This window comes from Carex rostrata, chromosome 10 (genome assembly GCF_964058835.1).
Source record: "Carex rostrata chromosome 10, lpCarRost1.2, whole genome shotgun sequence".
NCBI classification, from domain to species: Eukaryota; Viridiplantae; Streptophyta; class Magnoliopsida; order Poales; family Cyperaceae; genus Carex; species Carex rostrata.
Genome location: NC_135927.1, coordinates 7754677 through 7779004, shown reverse-complemented (window position 1 = coordinate 7779004; position 24328 = coordinate 7754677). Strand labels below are relative to the sequence as shown.

General features: G+C 33.8%; 3 protein-coding genes and 1 pseudogene across 5 annotated transcripts; 3 read left to right on the top strand and 1 right to left on the bottom strand.

Annotated features, from left to right (window-relative positions):
• Window positions 1-45: 45 nt before the first annotated feature.
• LOC144560954 (glutamate decarboxylase 4-like) lies at window positions 46-3881 on the top strand. Its single transcript, XM_078310174.1, has 7 exons — window positions 46-237; window positions 778-982; window positions 1379-1579; window positions 1715-1929; window positions 2452-2705; window positions 2803-2855; window positions 3220-3881. The coding sequence occupies exons 1-7, from the start codon at window positions 143-145 to the stop codon at window positions 3706-3708; spliced, it is 1512 nt and encodes a 503-aa protein (XP_078166300.1). The 5' UTR covers window positions 46-142; the 3' UTR covers window positions 3709-3881.
• Window positions 3882-4916: 1035 nt separating this feature from the next.
• Window positions 4917-7357, top strand: LOC144561027 (non-functional NADPH-dependent codeinone reductase 2-like). Its single transcript, XM_078310246.1, has 4 exons — window positions 4917-5317; window positions 5647-5890; window positions 6270-6446; window positions 7054-7357. Exons 1-2 carry the CDS (start codon window positions 4917-4919, stop codon window positions 5858-5860), a joined length of 615 nt encoding a protein of 204 aa, XP_078166372.1. The 3' UTR covers window positions 5861-5890; window positions 6270-6446; window positions 7054-7357.
• Window positions 6276-7284, top strand: LOC144560231 ((1S)-1,7-diacetoxy-luvungin A aldo-keto reductase pseudogene; annotated as a pseudogene).
• Window positions 7358-9272: 1915 nt separating the features above from the next.
• On the bottom strand, window positions 9273-11742 carry LOC144561084 (F-box protein At5g07610-like). Of its 3 annotated transcripts, XM_078310291.1 has the most exons (3): window positions 11609-11742; window positions 11423-11518; window positions 9273-11021 (listed from the first exon to the last, which is right to left on the bottom strand). In XM_078310291.1, the coding sequence occupies exons 2-3, from the start codon at window positions 11499-11501 to the stop codon at window positions 9883-9885; spliced, it is 1218 nt and encodes a 405-aa protein (XP_078166417.1). In that variant the 5' UTR covers window positions 11502-11518; window positions 11609-11742; the 3' UTR covers window positions 9273-9882. The 3 variants fall into 3 exon arrangements, with proteins under 3 accessions (XP_078166417.1, XP_078166416.1, XP_078166418.1); XM_078310290.1 differs by having other exon boundaries at window positions 11423-11734; XM_078310292.1 differs by lacking the exons at window positions 11423-11518; window positions 11609-11742 and adding an exon at window positions 11132-11182.
• Between the last annotated feature and the right edge of the window lie 12586 nt (window positions 11743-24328).

Sequence of the window (24328 nt, the reverse complement as noted above, 5' to 3'; positions counted from 1 at the left end):
AGGCAAAGCAAAGCATATAAGAATCCTTGCTCTGCACTAACAAGCATTATCACTTACTAATTAATTATCTCACCAAGTCTACAATATAACTCTGTACATTCTCTGACAAAGAAGTAGAGACCAAGGATTTATTTGTATAGCCATGGTTCTGACTCAGGTGCAACAGACGGAGGAAGGTAGCTCGGCTTTCTTCGGCTCTGTATTTGCATCGAGATATGTGCAAGACCCGTTACCGAGGTACTTTTAATCTCCTGTGTTGGTTTTTATTCCACTTATCTAAATGTATAATCTCCTTGTAATTGCCACTCTGATAATTTTATAGAGTCTAAACAATTTTGTGAAATTAATTTGCAAAAAAAAAAAAGTGATATAATATTAAATGACAGGATTTCATCATAATAATGTAACTATGTTAATTGTCTTTAAATAATATTAATTAAAAATTTGTTTAGAACTTAAGCTATAGTTGGCTCAACATCATATTAGAAAGAAAGACTTAAGCATAGTACATTCTCTTGGATCAATTAATTAAAAAAGAAAATTCTTTAAATATGAGTTTGTATATGTTATATGTAGCATTTCTTTAAAATGATTTGAATAAAAAAATAAATAAAAGTAACCTGACATTTCCTTAAAAAATGTTAATTTAAATGTTCTTTTCGCTTGCTTAAACAATATCATTTTCTACAGGATCCATTTCCACTTTACCAGCATAAACAATCCCCCTGTATCCATACTGTTGTTTCAAATTTTAAATTACAAATATGTATGATTTAGGTATGAGATGCCGAAGGAGTCAATCTCAAAGGATGCAGCGTACCAAATAATCCATGATGAACTGCTACTTGATGGCAGCCCGAGGTTGAACCTTGCTTCTTTTGTAACAACATGGATGGAACCGGAATGCGACAAGCTGATGCTCGAAGCCGTAAATAAGAACTACGCTGACATGGACGAGTATCCCGTCACCACTGAAATACAGGCTAGTTTATATATATACCTACTATATTATAATTAGTTTTACTTGTTTTAAAAGGATAATTACTACATTTAGTCTATATCTATAATTCAACTATTGACCTTGCATTTTATATACAACATATCTTTCAATGTTTACATGGAACAGAATGAATAAAAAACTATATAAAAATTGAAAAATGGATTTTGTTAATACATGTGACTGTCATCTTGACAGAGGTTTGGGATTGTATATTATTATATGATAAATATGTATATATTTATTACTTTTGCCATACCATCATTGTTTTTAAAAAAAATATTGGAAGAAAGATGATACAAATAATTTCATTTGTCATATTTCCTGGCTCTAATAATTTTTTCATACTTCTTCAAAAAAAAAAAATTCTTTCTTATTCAGAATCGATGCGTGAATATCATTGCGCGGCTATTTAATGCTCCTTTGAATGACGGACAAGCAGCGATTGGAGTCGGCACAGTCGGTTCATCAGAGGCTATAATGTTAGCAGGACTTGCTTTCAAGAGAAAATGGCAAAATAGGAGGAAGGCGCAAGGGAAGCCCTTCGACAAACCAAACATTGTCACCGGAGCAAATGTTCAGGTAACCATCTAATAGAATGTAAATAAATAGATATATAATTATGTAAATAATGAAAATACACTCAACAACTTATTTTGGAGATATAATTTCATAGAAAATATATAAATTGTGTAAAATGTTGTGAATTCGATGAAGGTTTGCTGGGAGAAATTTGCGCGGTACTTTGAGGTGGAGCTGAAAGAGGTGAAATTGAATGAAGGATGCTATGTAATGGATCCGGTGAAGGCAGTGGAGATGGTGGATGAAAACACTATTTGCGTGGCTGCTATCTTGGGTTCGACCTTGAACGGCGAATTTGAAGAGGTCAAACAACTCAACGATCTGCTAACTGCAAAGAACAAAATAACAGGGTACGTTATGAGTTTCTATCTATTTATATATATATATATATATATATATATCTCCAACACTGTTGGTTTATGAAGGTTTTGGTACAGACGCATGAGGTTCATCAGTAATGAACTCTGATCACTATGCCTAAGGGCCTTTCACTCAAAAAAAAACCTCTGATCACTAGAAGAATGTTCCTAGCAAGAAAATTTTGACATGTACTTTCGGAAGATAAATTTTTGAAGGGCTAAATTGAATTTTCTCACAAAAACTTAAAGGGGGACTGCCGGACTGCCATGTATACTCCTCCAACCCACAAAATTATGTATTTTCCCCTCTAAGATTCATAATATAACTTGCATCTTTTTTTCTAAAATAACCAATTTTACCCTTTATTTAAAAAAAAATGCAGTCAGTGTAAGAAATATATTCCGTTTTCTAATTGATTATTTTTTGAGAACAAATAATTGATTTCTCTACTTGTGATGCATACACAATTCATATGTTATAACATATTTTATACCTTTTGTGAATCTATGCAGGTGGGACACACCAATTCATGTCGACGCTGCCAGTGGAGGATTCATAGCACCATTCTTGTACCCAGAATTAGAGTGGGATTTCCGACTTCCCCTCGTAAAAAGCATCAATGTGAGCGGTCACAAGTACGGTCTCGTCTATGCCGGTGTCGGTTGGGTTATATGGAGGAGCAAGGATGATTTGCCTGATGAACTCATTTTTCACATAAATTATTTAGGAGCTGATCAGCCTACCTTCACCCTCAATTTTTCTAAAGGTTTATTCCTTTGCTTTTTTATATTATTCTTCTGAACTTATATTTAATCTTTGATTATAAATGTAATTAACATAGTTATATATTTCTCTGTTTTCAGGATCCAGCCAAATCATTTCACAATATTACCAGTTCCTTCGTCTTGGATTTGAGGTATATATGCTTGTTCTCTCCTACAAATTGTAACATGAACAACATAAATTTTACAGTTGATATCTAATTTAGGTCTCAGTTTTCCAATAGAGCAAGTCAGTTACCAATAATTGGGAATTTTCATTACTGGTAATGATCAGCACCTTAATTCTGATATCAGTGCAGCAGCCCTCTGCATGATTAGGCTTTAATTTAATTTTTAACCCAATTATGGGAGGGTATCAAACTCTCATTTATTCAATTAGGTCTGAGATTTGTCTAATTAATTCATTTTCACATACTGATAAACTATGCAATGAAATATGAAATAAGCTAGTATCAGAGAAACTTTTTTACTGGAATCTGAAATTTTGTTCCATGCTAGGGCTACAAAAATGTAATGAAAAACTGCATGGAGAGTGCCAAAACTCTGCGAGAAGGACTCATCCGTACCGGTCGCTTTGATATCATCTCAAAGGAGAAAGGCGTACCAGTAGTAGCCTTCTCATTCAAAGACAAGTCCCATAATTCACCATTCAAACTGTCAAATTTACTACGTCGGTATGGATGGATTGTACCTGCCTACACCATGCCGGCCAACCTAGAGCACATGACGGTTCTTCGAGTTGTCGTCCGAGAAGATTTTGGTCGGCCCATGGCCGAGAAGTTTCTATCACATGTGGCCATGTGTTTGGATGAACTGGATTCTCTGCCAAAAGCACCTCTTGTACCAGCAAAGAAGTATACCATCGAAATAGTCTCCGGTACAGATGATGCAAGTGAACCTTTCATGGTTAGGGTTTTACGGCAAGAAACCGAGCCGGAGAAAACAACTGTGCCTCTACTAACAGGGAAAACTAAAGGGGTTTGTTGATTTGTTGTAACTAGCACTAAAAGGATACTTTTATTAGCTTGCTGCCATGCATATACAAGCCTGTATGTTATATGAATGCATGTATATGATTTATATGTGATGCGCGGATGTAATCATATAAATATGTTCAGTGTAAATTAGCGAGTGCATTTTATTCTTCTCATGTTTTTATATACTGTTATATGTCACTTTTTATACTGTACATTATTAATTATGAAAATATTTCAACAATAAAGCTAGTTAGAATATGAAGCAAAATAAAAATCATAAATTTAATTTGCTGTACATTCGCAGTCTGTGTTCAAATTAATTCATGACACCAACATTTTTTCCATCAAGTTTTATGTTTTAATTTTGTTAATCCAAATAAGGTGAGGGATCACTTGGGTTGGGCCGGATCGCGTAGCAGAATTAACACCCGGTTCAAATACACGAGAACCAAACCGGGTAAATATTTAACAGAGTAATTTTAACTTAATGCAGCGCACAAATCTTATTAAGTGTTGTTTTGAATTTCTAGTTTGTGCGCTGCATCAAGCCAAAACTACTCTGTAAATAATCATTTTCCGACCAAACCTAGGGGTGCAAACGGGTTGGATAATATTCGATCGTATCCGACTCTATATCTGAAAATTTAATATGAATATCCGATATCCGAATATCTGTGCGAATACCAATACAGATATGGTTTTGAATTTTTATTATTCGTATCTGAATAGTAGATATATGTTATATAGTTTAATATAATATTATGAAATTATATTATTCACTATTATAAAAAGCGGATATCCATATCTGTATTCGTATCCGATTAATATCTAATCCATATTTGTATCCATCTAATATCTGATCCATATCCGGAAAATAAAAACGGATACCACTATGGTTTTACCACTATCTGATCCGTATCTGATCGTTTGCACCCCTAGTCCAAACCTCCAGCAGACAAGTTTAAGATCCTCTTCATCCGATTATCTGCATCCGATTCAGATCTCCGTGTTATTTGGTCCTCCTAAAGCAACCCAAATTTTGTTTTGGATATGAACCGTCCGATCTGTTTTGGTTCGGACCCCGTGCCCGTCGGGTGCTGATCGTACCATCCAGATGCAAACTCAAAATCTGGGTTACTTTAGTGAATCGGAATCAGTTTTGATTCCACGGTATGATTAAAGTTTCCCCTTCCTAAGCATGACTTCACTCCTGCACAAATGGAACCATCCAAGGCCTCCGCGGCGCCGTGGTTGCAGCGGCCAAGCAGTGTGGCTGCTAGCGGCCAGGAACCTCGTAGAAAACCCCCTCCCCAAATCCCTACAATAAATCTCAAATCCGGGTGCGCAATGCCACTTCCCCTTGTCGGAATGGGTACAGCGGAGCACCCGTTCGACCCGGAAAGAACAAAATCCGCTGTATTGACCGCAATAGAATTGGGCTACCGGCATTTCGACACTGCTGCTTTCAACCAATCAGAGAAGCCGATAGGAGATGCCATAGCGGAGGCTACAAGTCTCGGCCTCATTGGATCCCGGGAGGAGGTTTTTGTTACCTCTAAGCTATGGTGCACAGATTGTCACCCGGAGCTTGTTCTCCCTGCCATCAAAACTAGTCTCAGGTACTTTTTCATATTTACCCCTCAAAAACTTCAAAATTAGATTATTTTTCCTCTAAATTCATAATATCATATTTACCTTTCTAAATTTCAAAAGCTCATAAATTTACCCATTTTATTGTCTTTTCTAGTAAAAATCATTTTCAATTTAAGAAGTACCCATTTTACCATTTATTAAAAAATAAAAGAATATATAGCATGTTTAAGAAAAAAGAAAGTCTTCTAAATGGTTAATTTCAGAGGACCAATGAAATTTTCGAGGGGGAAATTCATAATTTTGAGGTTTCAGAGGGATATAAATGAAATTCTTTTTTTTTTTTTAAATTGCGTAGGAAGCTAGGAATGGATTACCTTGATTTGTATCTGATCCACTGGCCAATGAGTGTGAAACCCGGGCCCCCGGCATTCCCTGTGAAAAGAGAGGATGTTGTGCCGATGGATTTGAAGGGGGTGTGGGGAGCAATGGAGGAGTGTCAAAGGCTGGGTTTGACGAGGGCCATAGGCGTCAGTAATTTCACGACTAAGAAGTTAGATGGGCTGCTTTGATTTGCCAATATTGCTCCAGCTGTTAACCAGGTTATTTTTAATTTTCATTTCTTCTTATTATACAATGCTGTCACTTTTTTTTACTCAATATTACAAATTTGACTATACAATTTATTCACAGTTTTGTTTGGTAGTCATAGCTTAATATAACCATTCTTTAGAAAAGCATCCATATAAAAATGCTGTGCAATTATATCCTTATCAAGGTTCAATTTTGTAATTACTAATTAAGCTTCAATCAGCCCAACTTACTTAATGTCAATGTGTAGTAATCTGTTGTAAAATAAATTCAAATAACCGTAAGTGTTTTACATAAGCCACTCTATATTAAATGCTGACAGATAAAGTACCATGATCAGTTTTGTACCAGTACTTATACTAGTTTCATTCCTTTCCGTTTTTAATTCAGGTCGAGATGAACCCAGTATGGCGACAGCAAAAGTTAAAGGAATATTGTGCAAAAAGGGGAATACACATAACAGCTTATTCTCCTTTGGGCGGCCGAGGCAGGGTCGGGAATAATACTGTTATGGATTGTGAAGTGCTCAAATTGATCGCATCAGCTAAAAGGAGAAGTCTTGCACAGGTTATTTTCTCGATAATACTGTATATTTTATCTACTATCACAACAGGTTTCTTCAAAATTACAGTGGAATTTCAGGCTTTTTTGCATGTTAATACCAAATCGTGATTTGATTTATCAAGTAAGAACTTAAATACAATATTGAGGCTATTGTATTTTGCATAACACAGATGTCTGTACTATGGATCTATATATTAGTTTACATTATTTAGATTTTCTTTTGTACTATTTTTGTTGGTATGTAGAAAACCACTTTTGAATGGTCTAAAATCTTTAGATCTAGTAAATTTTCTTCCTGTCTAAAAAGATAGTAAACAAATTCTAAAAAATGTAAAATTGGATATGGAAGTACATTTTCATATGGAGAGCATGCTGAACAGTTCAGATCAATTGTTTGGACTTTGAAAATGGAGATTTTGATTCGTAGTACGGACCAATTTGCGCTATGCATAGTACCATAGCCTCACTCTAATCACAATGTGTCTTGAAATATAAGAAACAGCAAGACTTGTATTCAAATACTGTGATTTGTTAGGTGCAATTTGCAAGATATTATACCAAAATACACTTTGTGACCCTTTATATATGTTCATCAATTTGGTTATTTTAGGTATGTCTAAGATGGCTTTATGAGCAAGGTGTAAGCTTTGTTGTAAAAAGCTTCAACAAGGAAAGGCTTGAAGAGAACTTGGAAATATTCGACTGGGAATTAACCGACGAAGAATGGCTGAGGATCAGTGAGATACCTCAGAAAAAACGGATTTATGTTGAGGCTATGCTGTCAAAAGATGGATCTCTGCACTCAGTTAATATTTCTGATATAGACATAGTTGAACCATGATCATACATGGAGAAAAAAGGGTAGATAGATGAGAGGGGATACAACAGGAAACAATGAAGAAAGCGTATATATGAGAATCAATTTTGGGCTTAGTGAGAACATAAACTGTAAATAAATATTGGTCTTTTTTAATTCATTCCGTGGGCATTGAAAGGGTAAATATATTGAGAGCACAGTTTTAGCTTTATGCAGCTGACGGATAACAGAATTAAAACAACACTGTATATTGTTTGTACGCTGCATAAAGCCAAAACTCCTCTGTTTCTTTATCCCATTGAAGAGGCTCTCATCCATGCAAAATAGCTGTAACTTTCGGATTTTTCAACTTGAGTATAAATGCATCATTTTTTCTCTTCTTTATTCGTTATTTGTTAAGAGGGTTGATGCTTTGATATTTTTTTTATTACCATCATTACTATTTTTTGTAAAAGTTATTTGATGCTTTGACTTGAATATAAATATCAAAATGTTTTCATGAAGTCAAGTAAATTAAGTAGTAAAGGTGAAACATTATAGTAGGGGTCTAAACGGATCGGATCTCATCCGATTTCATCCGAATCCAAATCCAAAAAGTTACTTAAATTGTCTAATTCATATCTATATCTAAAAAAATTATAGCGGATAGAGATACAGTTAGATTTTTAACTATTCATAACTATCTACATCCGACCGTTTATATCTCTAAACAACAACAAATGTACTATATATTCTTAAATTGATTTATTAAACTGCATATAGATGAAATAATATTACCTATGACATAATTAGTATGAATATACAATTAAATAAATCAATTTATGTTCTGTAATCAACAAATTACAGAACAGTTTAATAAATCATTAGTGTGAATATACAATTAAATAAATCATTAGTATGAATATACAATTCTTAAATTTGTTGATTACAGAACATATATCATATTATCAATTAAATAAATCATTATGTCATAGGTAATATTAGATCTAATATCCGTATCTTTATCAACAAATTTAAGAATTGTATATTCATAATAAATTGATTTATTTAATAAATCATTAGTACGGATATATGTTCTGTAATCAACAAATTTATTATACATTTACTTGATTGTATATACATTTGCGGTTGTTGATTACAGAACATACTACGGATATATGTTCTGTAATCAACAAATTTATTATGAAAATATTAGATCTAATATCCGTATTCGTCCGATATCCAATCCATATCCGTAGTGTTTAATATCTAATCCGTATCCGTATCCGTATCCGAGACTATCCATATCTGTATCCGTATCTAGAAAATTATAATGAATAAGGATACAATATGATCACTATCCGATCCGTATCTAGCCTAGACATGTAAAAGTAATTGCCTAGGCTAGCTGAGGGAAGAAATCAGTTTATCCTAGAAAGAAGAATTTTACAAAATTATAAACAGTAAAATAAAAAAGTTGAAAACAGGCATTCAGAAAAATTAATATCCACCCTTTCCAATTGCTCAAGCTAATGTAATCTTAAACTGAGATTAGAAGGAAATGCTACATTGAATAAAACATGCACCAAATTGTTTTAAATACACAATAGATATACACATAAATAAAATCTATAAATGAAGCCAGAAAATAAAAGTGAAACAGAAAAGAATATTGTTTATTTCACATTTGCATCAACATGACAAACAATGTCAATCAAAATTACAATAACAGTAGAGCTATGTTGCATGGATACGGATACGGGTACGGGTATCGTGTCGAACACGACACGGGTACGGCGATACGGCAATTCTCAAAAATTAAGGATACGACACGCCTATTATATTATATTATTAGTTTAATAATACTTGTATTATATAAATTAAATATCAAAAGTTCTTGATATACATTAAATAGAAACGCGCCAGCTGACGTGTCTGATACGTATTGTGGTTGTGTCAGAGGCGTGTCGGTGTCGGATACGTGTCGAACACTGGCACGATGAGTTTCTAGGAGTGTCAGGGTAACATAGCAGTAGAGAGAACTCATATTTGAATCAACATGACCTAAATGCAATCTCTATCACCATGTACCAGTAACTGGTGCATAGGCAACTGAAACTCACATTCAGGACCAAACATACCATTTGCATTATTGCCCTTTTACCCCAGCCATTAAATACTCAATAAACTAAACCTACAAAATAAAAACAGCTACCATCACTGCCATCACAACTGGTACCAACAGACCAATAACCAACAAAGCATGCATCAAACATTTCAAACATCACTAGTACAACTTTTGAAGCAACACAAGCATTTAACCAAAATTAGCTAGCTGAAATTGGGATCACATGCATGCCATCAGTAATTCCAGTCAGTGGGCCCAAAATTTGCAGAGGAATCATTATTCTACTGGTAATCAATGCTTCTGGTAATTAAAAATCATACCAAAGTCGAATATGAAGTATAAAGTAGCATTAAAAATATGAGAAACTCGATTCCCAAAAGCATGTAACAACAATACTAAAATCTAGAACACAATCACAACAAAAGAACAACATTACACAGTTATGGAGCGCAAATCATCTTCTCTAGAGATGTGAAGGTACATAAAAATTCATCATTACATCTTTGGAAATCAAGTCAAACCAAGTAACAAGGCGTGTAAATCCAACAATACAACTCTCCATTGTGGCCCAGACTACCAACCGATGAAATCTCCCTCTGGCTCAAATCAACTGACACGAACATTTTTTCTCCCACAGGCAAAAAGAGAACATTTTTCTCGGGATGAAATAAAAAATGCAACCGGATGAAAGCAGTAAAATGATTGAAACCAGAAGAGAGAAATTGATACTCTGTATTAAAGTTCAGTTGGCGCTTTAAGGTCCACTCCTGTGTAGTGTAGCTGTTAAGAACCCAAATAAAACAAATTTTATTGCTGCACACACACAAACAATGTAAGACCCCTTCGGACTGTCCAATTTCAACCATAACACGGTTTTCCACATTTGGTGGGCGGATGACTTGATAGGAGCAATTGTTGGGATCAACGCTGAGGATTTCATCTTGAGTTGTTAAGCGATGAACCCTCCCGTCAATAAAAGTGCCCTTGGATTGATAGTTGATTCTCACATGAGACGTCAACTTTTTGTGATGTTTGCACTCGCCTCTTTCAAATGAGAAAATGTCAATGAAGTTAAATTTGGGGTTTTTCTTGCCCGTGAATCTAATTACATGAAACTGATGGAACACTTGAGGGTCAAAAGCCAATGAAAAAACATCATACAAGAGCTTGTCATCAAGTTGTTTATAGGACCACAAGGTGAACAGAGTCCGAGTTACCGGGTTATAGACATGTATATCATGTGCAGACCGTGATTTCTTGTTAGAGGCTTTGACAAGGAGAAGCCCGTTACAGCAATCTAGTATCTCCAAATACTGGTCGTGACATGATAAGGCACTCATTGTTCCATCAACTTCAACATGCTCCACCTTGTTGATGCCACTTGAGAAGTTCACAAAACCAGCACCATATGCATGGTTATAGAAAAAACCTCTCATAGTTGGTTCCAAATGCTTGTTGAGGCGAACAGCATCAGAGGAGAGGGAAATCCAGGATTTGCTGACACATTTGCAACGAAAGAAAGATTTAAGTGGCAGCCGAGAGAGGATATCTACAACCATCACATCTGGTAGTTTGCTAAACACTGAGGCGTCTTGTTTGTGCCTTTTAATGTTTTTCTTGCTCTTGCGCTGAACAGAGACAGTGACCCTTCCCCCTGCAAAGATAAAAAATATTTAAAAAAAAAACTGTATCAGAATTTAGTTCTCATATAAAGCAATTAAGAAGAGATTCAGATGTTCGTATTTGTGCAATTACTAAACTAACCTTGATCAGATAGAAATATCAAAATCTGTAAAATTGGACAATTAATATATTTGACTTAAAGAACCGTGGTATTGAATTTTAGTTAACTTTTTCCTCAAATTTTTTTATTATGGAAAGACAATCATCGATGTATCTGATTGTTTAGCACCATGTAAAGGGGTACTGTACTGATACTAATGACACTATAAAATGGTTCTAACAAGATCTGGTACCATTTCTGCAACAACCATACAGTAATAAACCCACCGCATTTCATCTCAATGAAAAAGGGAAAAAGGTTGCAAACCTAACCTTCTTTCTTCGTCTGACGGAGCATGGGGTTGTTCCTGTTCCGGATCCGCTCTGACCGTCGAAGCACGGTAGAAAACATTTAACCTCGTAGAGAATCTACATTAATGAAATTGAAATGAAATTAGTATCACTGTCATATAAATATTAGAAATTAACATAAATCTTAGTCTCAGAAGATCTCTCAACTCCTGAAATTTCAGAAGCGATGCGTGAATTCGACTACGCCGTTCTTCTACAACGCCTTTCCTCCGCTAATTCGACTACGCGGAGATACAAAATAGTGGGTTTTTTCGAAGGGGTTTTTTGGCGGAGGGAAGAGAGAAGGGTTTTGGGATTAACATGAATCCGGTTGTTTGAGATTCTATAACTTCTCACGAGGCGGGTGAGTTTTTTAACTATGCGAAGTTTCGACTTTCGAGTGATCCAATGTAGGTGTTGCAAGGAGAAGGCCACATAAGATCGAAACAGAAAAAAGGAAACCTTTTGCTGTGAATTTTGTGTCACTATAAATGTTAAATGAACATAACATGTAACGAATGAATTTGACTCGTTACACCGTTGTAATTTACTTGCTAGAAATAGTGACAAGAACTCGTTTTTGACACAGACGGCATATTATTCGGTTGATTGAACTTTTGCTGAATTATTCGTGAATTTTATATTTTTTTTTCTCTCTTGTTGTATTGAGATATCCGATCTGAATTTAATGTATAATTTCAAATCATTTTCGAATTATATATGAATTATTCTCAAATCAAGAATTTTTTTTCTCGCCATATCGTAGGGCTGTAAATGAGCCGAATTTGAGCGAGTTACCCCCAACTCGAACTCGGCTCGTTTAATAAACGAGCGAGCCAACTCGAGTTGAGATGGTAATAACGAGTTGTAGAGCCAACTCGAACTCGGCTCGTTATCAACTCGAGTTGGCTCACAACTCGTTTATAACTCGTTTAACTAGTGATAGTATTACAACACAAGTTCAAACTCAGCTCGTTATCAACTCGAGTTGGCTCACAACTCGTTTAACCAGTAATAGTATTACAACACAAGTTCAAACATATTTTGCACGAATCTCAAGGCACAAATAACAGTCTAGAGATTCGGGTTTGATTATTTTGGAATTTATTGTGACCAATAATTTGCAACTGAGTTATAAATGAGCGAGTTGGGGCCAACTCGAACTCGGCTCATTTATTAAACGAGTTGGCCAACTCGAGTTGTAAATGAGCTGAGCTGTAAATGAGCCGAGTTAAACGAGCTGTAAATGAGCGAGTTACGAGTTCGAGCTTTTTTGCCCAGCCCTACCATATCGAATTCAAATAATTCATTTGTTACTATTATTGTTACAAGATAGCTAGGTTGTAAATAGAACAATACAAAAGATCATGCCAATTAGAGAAGTTTGTGTAAATTGAGAAATAATCTAAAAATGATATAGGAATTGAAAGAGCAATAATTTTTATAGTGACATTAAATTTAAAATAACATAAAAATTCTGCTAGTTAAACAAAAGGCATGGAAAGAACAATATTTTTTATTTATAGAAATAGTATTAAAATAATATAAATTAATAAACAGATTAAATGAGTTTTTCAAGTCGGTAGAAAGAACCGATTTTTTTTTCAGTTCCTTCCGAAGGAATTGAAATTTTTTTAGACCCTTTACAAATCCGTGCATGGTGAGGAATTTTTTTTTTCATTTATTTAGAAACTTTTTTTTTAACGGGGCTGAAAAAAATTTCAGTTCCTTTAGAAGCGATAAAAAAAATATCTATATAATTAAGGGATCGATGAAACAGTACCTCTACTTCAGTTTTCTAAACGTTCCTCTAACTAACTGATGCATAAAGTACGATGGAGACCACTAATTACATGAGAGGACTACTAACTACTTAGGGGGCCACTTATATTTAAAAAAATTTATAACTGACACGTGCATGTATGAATACTTATATGCGAAAGTATTATCATATAATATACTAAGTATTCATATCTAAGACATTAAGTATTTTAAAAAAAAAATGAACATCAACTTACTTTTACACACCCACATTTTACATGTTTTTAGAACTGGGTCTTTTTTGTCTGTTTAATCTCACCAATATTTCTAACTATCTGTGAGGAATTTTGTGAATCTAAAACCACAAACATCTTCTACATAATTTTCTTTTTCAAATGAGATCCATGATGAAATACTTTCAGATTCTTCATCATTCAAATATTCATATTTCAGTGTGCAAATATCCATATCTTGTCAAGTATTCTTCTCTAAAATGCTTAGTATTCATACTTACTGAGTAAAGTGTGAATATTTATGTTGTAAAGTATTTCTGAGAAGTCCATAGATGTGTCTTTGGTATTAACTACCTGGGGATTACTAGTTTACTATTGACCTGGGGGGTGCGCAAATGTCGCTTGAAAGCGACTAAGATAGGGACCACATGCAGAAAATCAAGGACAAGCAAATACGTAATGACAATCTCAAGTGTCAGCATTATAATTGTCGTAAACTTTTATTTTTAAAATATCAAGTATTCACACTTATATATTAAAGTGTGAATTTTTATGTTGTAAAATATTTTTGAAATTTTTTTAAATGTGCTTCGTGAATTAACTACCTGGGGAGAGGGGGGACCACTACCGCACAATCACCAACACAGTAGTATTTGTAAAAAAATACTAATATTTAAAATTTTAAGTATTCACACTTACGCATTGAATTGTGAATTGTTATGGTGTAAATTAACTTGAATCTATAAATCAGTTAATTTATTTGGTGTTTGAATGTATTTATAGGTACTAGAGAAGTGCTATGCGTTGCAAGAATGAAGAGGAGAGAGAATGGAGTCTTCTCTTGTTGTGTTTTCTATGACGATCAATTTTTAAATTTCTTTTTAGAAAGTTTACTCTTTTCTTTTTTGAATCAAGGGTTGCCAGTGCTGCTAGTCTTTTCTTTTAAAGGAAGTTAAACCATCACGGAAACGATTAGGGGATCAAATAGCGGGAGATAAAATCTTTACTCTATAATTAATCCATTTAGAATCATATATTATTGTAATATTATTTCTATAAATAAAAAATTATGTTGAAAGAGACACTTATCATTTAACTAGATTGAGATTCTCTTCAAGTACTTTCATTGAAAGAGTAACATATTTTGAATCATATGTTGGAATCTAGCTTTCAAATTAGATCCCAAAAAGTTTTCATCCATATTTTGTTTAGGATATTAATAATAATTAAGATGATAAACGAGCAGCGTCTCTTTCAAATGACATTCCCATGGGATTTCATGTATACCCATCAAAACTTTGAAATTATGTATTCTCCCCTCTAAAATTCATGATATCATATTTACCAAACTTTAGAACTCACAAATTTATCTATTTATTGTCTTTTCTATTAACTAAAACTTATTTTAAATTCATGAAGTATTTGTTTTACCATTCATTAATGTTGCGTTTAGATGCAGCAAGAATAGCACTAACCCGAGAATAGTACTATTTTTTTGAGCTATTTGATGTTTGGATGATTCAAAAATAACACTAATTCACTATTCTTTATTTGTCTTAAATGAATTAGCTCACTATTCTACTAACCCAATTAAAAGTTGAGTTAGCTACTATGTTCAAGTTTGAGATTTGCTCTGTTCTTGCTCTATTTCTTGTTTCATCCAAACATACCCAAAAAAATAATAAAATATACAATGTTTGAAGAAAATATCATTTCTCTAATTAATTTGTCGGTTTCCGAGAACAAATGAGTAATTTCTCCTTCTGGGAAAGAGTCACCATGACTGAAGAGGAAGGGAAATGAAGAAAATTTTAGTATTTTTTTTTAAAACTTGGCAGTGACTATCAAGATTACATTAAATAAATTTGTTTACAACTACAAATCTTAGCTAATGAAATTTTTTAACTAAGTGACGCCCACAGTGTTTGTACATCTCGGTCCCATTACCAGCAGGCGCCTATTTCCACCTTTACAAAATCTCTGCTAGTATCCGAACTGAAACTTTTGATGGGAAAATTTTCAAATAGTGAAGTTTTGATGAATACATACCCAATTCTCCCATTAATAATTTAGCTTTTAATTGTCAAAAACCGTGCAAGTTAATTAGAAAAAGTCTCAAGAACAGTCAGCAGATGACTAATTAAAGTTTGTTGGTAGCTGTTTGCAAGTTAACATCCAAAACATTTTCTATTGCACACTTATTAAAATTCCTTTGGTCGAGGTACATAATGAAAAATTAAATTATTTTTATAATGTTGTCAACTTTACTTTACAAATGATTTAATTATTCACCTAATTAAAGTTACATCATGGATAATGTACATCCAACTCACAACAACAATTCTTTTAAAATACCTCCGTAAATCATTTCCTTGCTCGTTAATTGTTCAGATTAAGGCTGCTGAATAAACATGAACCAAAAAGTTCGGTAATTGTTCAGATTAGGTCCGTGATCGGTTCGTGAGTGAAATTTCAATTGAGCAACTCAATGTATTTGACTCGTTCAACAATTATGTAATCAGAATTCATATAATTCAAACTGTTGACAAAGTTTTCTAACTAAAAAAAAAGATATAGTAAAATTATTTACAAAATATAATATTTCAGTGGCCTGCTAGCTGTTGCCGCGTCTACCAAACTTCAATGGCTTGCTTTTGAAAGACGAAAGAAGAAAAGAATGTCAACCAATCAAATGCAAATACCGGATCAGAGTACTATAAGTATAAATACGTACCTTTGGAAATATCACTCTATCTCTCTGTTATACATATTTAGCAAGTTTTGAATTATATACAGATAGATGGGATCAATGGTATCCAGAGGGAAGTCCAACAGTGCGATTACCAGACCAACTTCTGCTGTGCCATCTGCTACCACAAGCAACACAACCAGGTTGCAATTAATTAATTTAATTAAATTTTAATTACATAACTATAATTCAATTAAGTTTTAATTTATTCATACTTTATATCACTTAACGGTTACCTCTGCTTTTATATGATGTTTGCATGAGAAGCATGCACACAGGTACGGTCAACGACTTATCATCGCAGGGCCCACAGAGAGATGCGAGATCCCATTCTAGCTTAAGCACACAGGGATATGCAGAATCTTATGCTGGTTCAAGCACACAGGGATATGCGATATCCTATGCTGGCTCAAGCACACAGGGATATGCGGAATCTTATGCTGGTTCAAGCGCACAGGGATATGCGAGATCCTATGCTGGCTCAAGCACACAGGGATATGCGGGTTCCTATGCTGGCTCAAGCGCACAGGGAGATTTGAGATCCCGTTCTGGCGCAAGCACACAGGGAGATGCGGGATCCCGTGGAGGCATGAGATCCCATACTGGCTCAAGCACACAGGGATATGTGGGATCCCGTGGAGGCCTGAGAACCTATACTGGCAAAAACAGCACAATCAGGTTTCAATTAATTTAACTTGATTTATTTTGATGAATTTATTTACTATAAGAATTTCTGAATTTTCACCCCTAGCATTTTCCCTTTCATATCCTTTATTGTAGCTGATTATCTGTGTTTATCCTTGAAAATTTATGGGACACCACTCCTATTTTCTGTTAGATAAAATAAATTTATTTTAATTTATAAAGCTTGTGCACTTTGGATTTAATTGTGTTTTTCGGCAAAATTATGAATAATTGAAAAAGGAGTTGCTTGCTACCTCTTTCATACAAAATTTTAGGGATTTGATTTAATTTATCCATTTCTTATGACGACATATGTATAGCTTTATCAATTTCATCCTCTGTCACTGACTCTTTTAAGGCTGTCTAGAAAATGGAAATTTGAAACTTAGAATTAGGCAATATTAAGCCTCTGAGCCGAGAACTGAAATGTAAATAAAACAGATTTTGCATGTGATGAAAGTCTTAAGGTGATAATTAAATTATTAGTAAATTATCTCATTTATTAATTATATGGTAACTTTTATTAATTAACCGTGGAATTTAGAGAAATATCATATTCGTGTTCAACTAAATATTATATGATAATTTTCTTGATATTCGAGAGCATCCGTATGACTTCAAAACTAAATTTAAATTAAAATTTACTGAGCTTGAATAACAACTTTTTTTTTTTTAAATTACAACATGTGAAATTAGACCTGTTAATAACTCAAACTCCAGATAATATGAAAGGTGATTTATAAACATCCAGCCAATTAAATGTAAACAAATACTAAAAGAAATTACGGAACAAACAAACACACACCTAGCTAGCTAGGACTTAGTTATTACGATATGTAAACTGTTTTTTTATAATAATTTTACAAGTGCTAATCAAAATACATTACTCTAATGACTTTTAGTCGTTGATAGAGGAGTCGGACAAGGTGTGGGATTTTCTGGAGCAGACTACCGGTGATTTTCAGGTGTGCTGCTGGATATTTTGTGCAGAATTAAATGATAAACATTTACATATATTATTATTATCTGCATTAATTATTTGAATTGTTGCATCATATACATAATATAATGAAATTATTCCAAAAATTTTATGCTCATATAAAGAATGACTCTAATGAAACCCAGTTTCAGTTGGGAAAGGGAACTAAATGACTATGATTGTTGGTTAATTAATTTGTAACAAAATTGTGCTATTCATCAAACAACTGATCATTTTAGTTAGGTACGTATGACAATTTGAATATTGTTGAGACGTGCAGTTACTCAACTAAACTGATAGAGATATTGTTTAACTGTTAATCAGAACTGTTAAAAATAGTATAAGTTGATCATCATGCATTTGTATATGAATCAAACAACTATTTTTATGTTTATTTCTCATTGAACTGGTTAAAAAATTCCAGGAACAAGAGGATCTTGAAGCTTCTCATGTGAGATTTATATATTTTTTTTAATGTTATCATATCATGTAGTAGTATCAAAGGCTAGAGATTATTTGTTGTTATCTTTTATTTCTCTTAGCCTTAGCGTTTGTGTGTATTGTGTATGTGTGTGTGTATATATTTCTCTTCTTATATTAAGCATCTACATGTTATGATCTATCAATGGCTGTGACTAAAAGATGTAATTTCGAATTGAATATTAGCCTTTCAATCAAATAATATAATCTTATTTTGATTCTATGCATGATGAGAGGTTTATTTTGATTCTATACATGGTGAGAGGTTTATTTTAGAATGATTTGGTGAGCAGACAGACATGAGACATTACTCGGTAGCATTATCAATATTAAAATTTCAGGGTTCCACTTCGGCTGCTAACGGACCCCACACCTCAGTGATTCGTGTGGTGATCTGTGACTGTAACAAGACTACGGAGCCCAAGTTCAAGATTTAGACTCAAATTAAACTTTCACTGAACTGGATCCACTAAGGCTTACCTTCCTAAATTAAGAAAATATTTCTGTTGTTTTCGATGTTTGATTGCGAATTAACGGTTGATGAGTGAGATATCTCAGAAAAAAGGGATTTATGCAGAGGCTATGCTATCAAAAGATGGATCTCTGCACTCAGTTAATATTTCTGATATAGACATAGGTGAACCATGATCATACATGGAGAAGAAAGGGTAGATGGATTAGAGGGAATAGAACAGGAAACAGGGAAGAAAGGGTATATTTGGGAATCAATTTTTGGGTATAGTGAGAACTGAGAACATAAACTGTAAATAAATATTGGTTCTTTTAATTCATTCCGTGGGCACTGAAAGGGTAAAGATATTGACAGCATAGTTTTAGCTTTATGCATCTGACGGATAACATAATTAAAACAACACTGTATATTATTTGTACGCTACATAAAGCCAAAAGTGCCCTGTTAATATCTTGATCCTATTAAAAGCCTCTCATCCATGAAAACTAGCTGTAACTTTCGGATTTTTCAACTTAAAGAGTTTAAATCCATAATTTCTTTTTTCTTTATTCGTTATTTGTTAAGAGAGCTGATACATTGATATTTTTGTTAAAAGCCTCTCATCCATGCAAACTAGCTGTAACTTTCGAATTTTTCAACTTGAGTTTCAATGCATAATTTCTTTTTTTTCTTTATTCGTTATATGTTAAGAGAGCTGATACATTGATATTTTTGCTATCATCATTACTATGTTTTTGTAAAAGTTATTTGACGCTTTGGCGTCAAGCAAATTTAGTAAAGTTAGAAAGAAAAAAATTAAGAAATTTGACGCTTTAACTGAACTCCAAATAAACATGTGTTTTAATTTTATTCCACCTTATTCCACCAAAAATTATAGTAAATGACTCGCCAACTATCGTCGTTGAGAACTGGTATCAATTTATATTACCAGTGTCTCAACATCGAAATATTACATCGGGCTTTAATGGTAACTAGAAAATTTTCATCGTGGGTTAAAACATAAAGTGCACAATATGTGGTACATAGAATTTTAATTCAAGTCTCCACAACCACAAAGTAGAATTAAAATCACTAAACTACAAGTACATATTTAGAGAGAACCCAATGCCAATTAAATACAATAACAGTGGAAAGAACTCAAATTTGAATCAACATGACATAAATGAAATCTCTATCACCATGTACCAGCAACTGGTGCATAGGCAACTAAAAGTCACATTTAGAAGCAAACACATCATTTGCATTTAGGGGTGTCAATGGGTACGATACGGGGAGGGTGGAACTATTTTCATACTCATACCCACTAAGAATTGATCTTACCCATACCCTACCCATACCCGTTAAGAATTTGTCTTATCCTACCCTACCCATACCCGTTATGATTAACGGGTAACAAAACGGTAGTGGGCGAATAACGAAAATACTAATATAATGGTTCGAACAGCATAGGGTCAATTTTGTTACTTGTTACATTCTTTCTTCTAACATTTCATTACATCTCGTTCAATTATTAAATATATATATTCATAGTATAACCTTGAGAAAGCTGACATGTGATGCAAAATTCAGACGCCAACACCTGAGCTGACATTAATTGATTACTCATTTAGACCAAACAATACATTATTGTTAGAAAATAAGGTGAGGATATATTTTCTTTGAAACATGAAATATTTCCATATGCATAATTGAGAAAAAGGCAATAACGATGAATAAGGAAGAAAACAAGGAAATGAATTCGTTGATATATGATATATATGTCTCCAGCGTTGATACAAGCATACAACAATATGAAAAGAAGAAAAATAAATAAATTGGATATAATATTAGTATATTTATATATAATATATTTCATATAATTACCCATTACCCAACGGGTACGAAATAACCTTTAACCGTACCCATACCCGTTTATCTAACGAAAAAAAATCTTTATCCAAACCCATATCCAATAAACTAACGAAAAAAAAACCTTACCCATACCCGTCTTATCGAATACGATACGGGTAGGGTAAGCGGGTAAACGGGTGTCATTGACACCCCTATTTCCATTATTGCTCATTTGCCCCTGCCATTAAATACTCAAACTACAAAACCTACAAATAAAAACATCTAGCATCACTGCCATTACAACTGGTACCAACAGACCAGTATCCTTTCTACCATCACTGGTACCATCAAGCCAGTAACTAACAAAGCATGCAACAATCACTTCAAACATCACTAGTACAACTTTTGAAGCAAGCAACACAAGCATCAAACCAAAATATGACAAACAATGTTCCCAAAAGCATGTAACAACAGTACTAAAAACTAGAACACAGTCACAGTAGAAAAACAAAATTACACAGTTATGAAGCGCAAATCATCTTCTCTAGAAATGTGAAGGTACCGAAAGATTCATCATTATAATCATACCAAGTAACAAGGTGTGTAAATCCAACAATACAACTCTCCATTGTTGCCCAGACTATATATCAACCGATGAAACCTCCGTCACGCTCAAATCAAGTGATATGAACATTCCTTTTCCCACATGCATAAAGAGAACATTTTTCTCGGGATGAAATAAAAAATGCCACCGGATGTAATTAGTAAAATGATTGTAATAGTCACAATTAGATACAATGTAACTCACATTAAAAAATTACACCACACCTTTTTTTCCCTCCGTGTAAATTCCTGGAGCAAGTAAATGTATTAAAATTTCCCCTTCCTTGCTAACCCATCCCTTTCCCTCCGCTCCCATCCCGTCCCCTCCCTCTCTTATACAATTACTGGAGCACAGCCTAAATGTTAATGAACATAACATGTAACGAATGAATTTAACTCATTACACAGTTGTAATTTACTTCCTACCTGGTAGGTTGTAAAGAGAACAACACAAAAAATGCTGGAAATTATAAAAGTTTGGGTAAATTGAGAATAGAATCAAAAGACCCACCGGGACATGCACGCTGACCCAGATTGAGGACTGAAGAGAGTGTCAAAACTTCCCATCTTGTTCGAAAGAGATCTTGTCTTTTGAAATTTTTATTTTTTCAAATAATGGTTATATGTCATGTTTTTTATACTTATCATATTTCATATATTATATCTTTATTTTTAAAATTTAATATATCAATTTAAGCTGCTTAATATAATAACCATACTAATTTGGAAATGAAGATAATAGGAGATATGATGAGGTATGAAAAACATGAGATATTAAAACTCTCCTATTTTGTAAAAAATAAAAAAAAATATGATTTTACTTCAATACTTCTAGTTTAATCACAAACAATGTTTTAAAAAAAAACTAAATTAATGATTTAATTCTTTTAGTACATAAAAATTCTATCTTTTCCTTTACGACAAAAGATTGAGATATTTCTTTCAAACAAAAAGCATTGAAAAAGACCTTATAATTTAACAAGATTGAGTTCTTTCCGAGTACTTTCGATGTGACAAAAAGAGGCTGTTTCGTTGACTGAGACCCACCCTTGCATATTTTTTAATCATGTGTCAAGCTATCTATTTAGATCCCAAAAGTTTTCAACAAATTTTTTTTAGGATATTAATAATAATTAAAATCACGAAGAAGGGACTCTTTCAATGACTTGTGAGAGGTGATAATCCAAGAAAATTGAGCCACGTACTATATACTAACTACACCTCAAATATTTTATAAAGGGGATTTCATGTATACCCCTCAAAATCTTGGAAATTACGTATTTCTTGCCTACAAAATTTATAATATCATATTTACCTTTGTAAACTTCAAAAACACATAAATGTGTATGCACTGACGATTTGGAGACATTTTTTCAGAAATCCTGTGTCTCATATAACGATTTGAGAATGAAATCAAGACTATCCCCTCCGCCCCACCCCTCACCTCAATTCGAATCACCCCAGGTATGAGGTATATACTGATTTATTTTACCGAGCTCCACATGTTTTATTGACTTTTAAAAACAATATTTTGGCAATTAACATTTTATATTTCCTTTCGCAAATATAACTAAAGAAAATGGTATAATTACTTGTACAAACTAAACGTGAATTGATCATGAAAAATCATACTGAATGGAAAAATCAAATTGGTTTATATATCTTTTTTTCTGAAAATAGTGATATATGATACACACATTACATGTTTTACGCAAAAACAACATAAACAAATCACAGATCTGTATAACAAAATCAACAAAAATACATAATTAAAAATGCAAACAAACACTGCGAAAATGAAAAGTGAAAATCATTCAGTCTCAGCTTACCTAAAGGGAAATGAATCTGTTGTTATTCCTTGGGAATAAGGGAAACCTATTATTCCGATCTCAATCATTCAAACATTTTTATGCACGAATCTCAACAAAATAGGTTTTTCATGTGTAAATCTCAACAAAGATCAACTATTGAAATCGGAATAATTAACAAGTTGTTGTTATTCCTAAGGAATACCAGCAGATTTATTTTAACCCCGCTCATACCATTCTCAGCCTAATGACAAAAAGTACAAAGGAGTTGGCATCAATCTCGGTAACATCATTATGGATTTTACATAAACCCCCAAAAAAAGAAACAATCAAATTTATGAACACAATCTGAGAAGAAATAATTAGTTTCAAGTGCCCCATTTATGTGCCCAATAAATTGCTAGATGACCGCCAAGTATACTAGCATTTGTCACTGATAATCCTGTAATCCAATTGCTCTGCCCATATGGATCAGGTGCAAGCCAAACGCTGACCAAAAGGGTAATTACCGCAACAACAATTGGAACTCCTACACTTATTATGAGCATAACCCTCTGAAAAGTAAATTTATATAAATATCATATATAAGTTATAGCATTAAATCTTACAGCCCAATAATAATAATTAACATGATGATGATATAAAATAAAAATTACGTATAAAAGGGACAGCCAATGAACAAATAAAGAAAGTAGGACTTAATTACCTGATATGTTGCTTGTATCCCGTGAAGGTATCTGGGGAGGAAGAGGATCCCTAGCGTTGCGTGGACAACAAGGCTCAAGGCAGCAAGGAGCCTCAACCGCCAAATCGGTTCGGAGTGATTTGGACCTAAGATGAAATGGACAATGTATTCGAGCATGCCTGTGCTGGATTCTGGCGCCCGATCCATTTCGGGTACCATGGCCAGGATTAAATCGCTTAGACTCAGTGAGCAATCCATCCAAATATAGAAGCCTTCAACTTGGCTATCATTGTTGAAGACCTCGAAAGCTGACGAATTCAACAACGGATTTTGGCCTGAAAAGCCGACGAATTGAAGACCTGCTGGGAGCTGCAGGCCGGTGTGATAAGGGTCCAGAACAGGTGGGTCCAATGGGTCATGGATTCTTTTAGCCTCATGAAGGTCGTCAGGGTAGAAAAGAATACTCACCACTGCAGCTATGATAATAAGGCAGGTGGCAGAGAGGAGCCTCAACCGCCAAATTGGATTTAGTTGCTGAAAAGCCTCAACAAGGAACGACACCCTTCCTGCACAGTGAATTGGCGTGTTGAAAAGGCCTTCTTCG

What these genes read in the sequence shown, in the direction of transcription:
- LOC144560954 (XM_078310174.1), top strand. Translation starts at nt 143, where the DNA reads ATGGTTCTGACTCAGGTGCAACAGACGGAGGAAGGTAGCTCGGCTTTC. An exon ending in CCGTCACCACTGAAATACAG is followed by an intron (nt 983 to 1,378) that starts GCTAGTTTATAT and finishes TTTCTTATTCAG; the next exon opens with AATCGATGCGTGAATATCAT. An exon ending in TCACCGGAGCAAATGTTCAG is followed by an intron (nt 1,580 to 1,714) that starts GTAACCATCTAA and finishes AATTCGATGAAG; the next exon opens with GTTTGCTGGGAGAAATTTGC.
- LOC144561027 (XM_078310246.1), top strand. Translation starts at nt 4,917, where the DNA reads ATGGAACCATCCAAGGCCTCCGCGGCGCCGTGGTTGCAGCGGCCAAGC. An exon ending in GCCATCAAAACTAGTCTCAG is followed by an intron (nt 5,318 to 5,646) that starts GTACTTTTTCAT and finishes TAAATTGCGTAG; the next exon opens with GAAGCTAGGAATGGATTACC.
- LOC144561084 (XM_078310291.1), bottom strand. Translation starts at nt 11,501, where the DNA reads ATGTTTTCTACCGTGCTTCGACGGTCAGAGCGGATCCGGAACAGGAAC. An exon ending in CCGTCAGACGAAGAAAGAAG is followed by an intron (nt 11,022 to 11,422) that starts GTTAGGTTTGCA and finishes TTATCTTTGCAG; the next exon opens with GGGGAAGGGTCACTGTCTCT.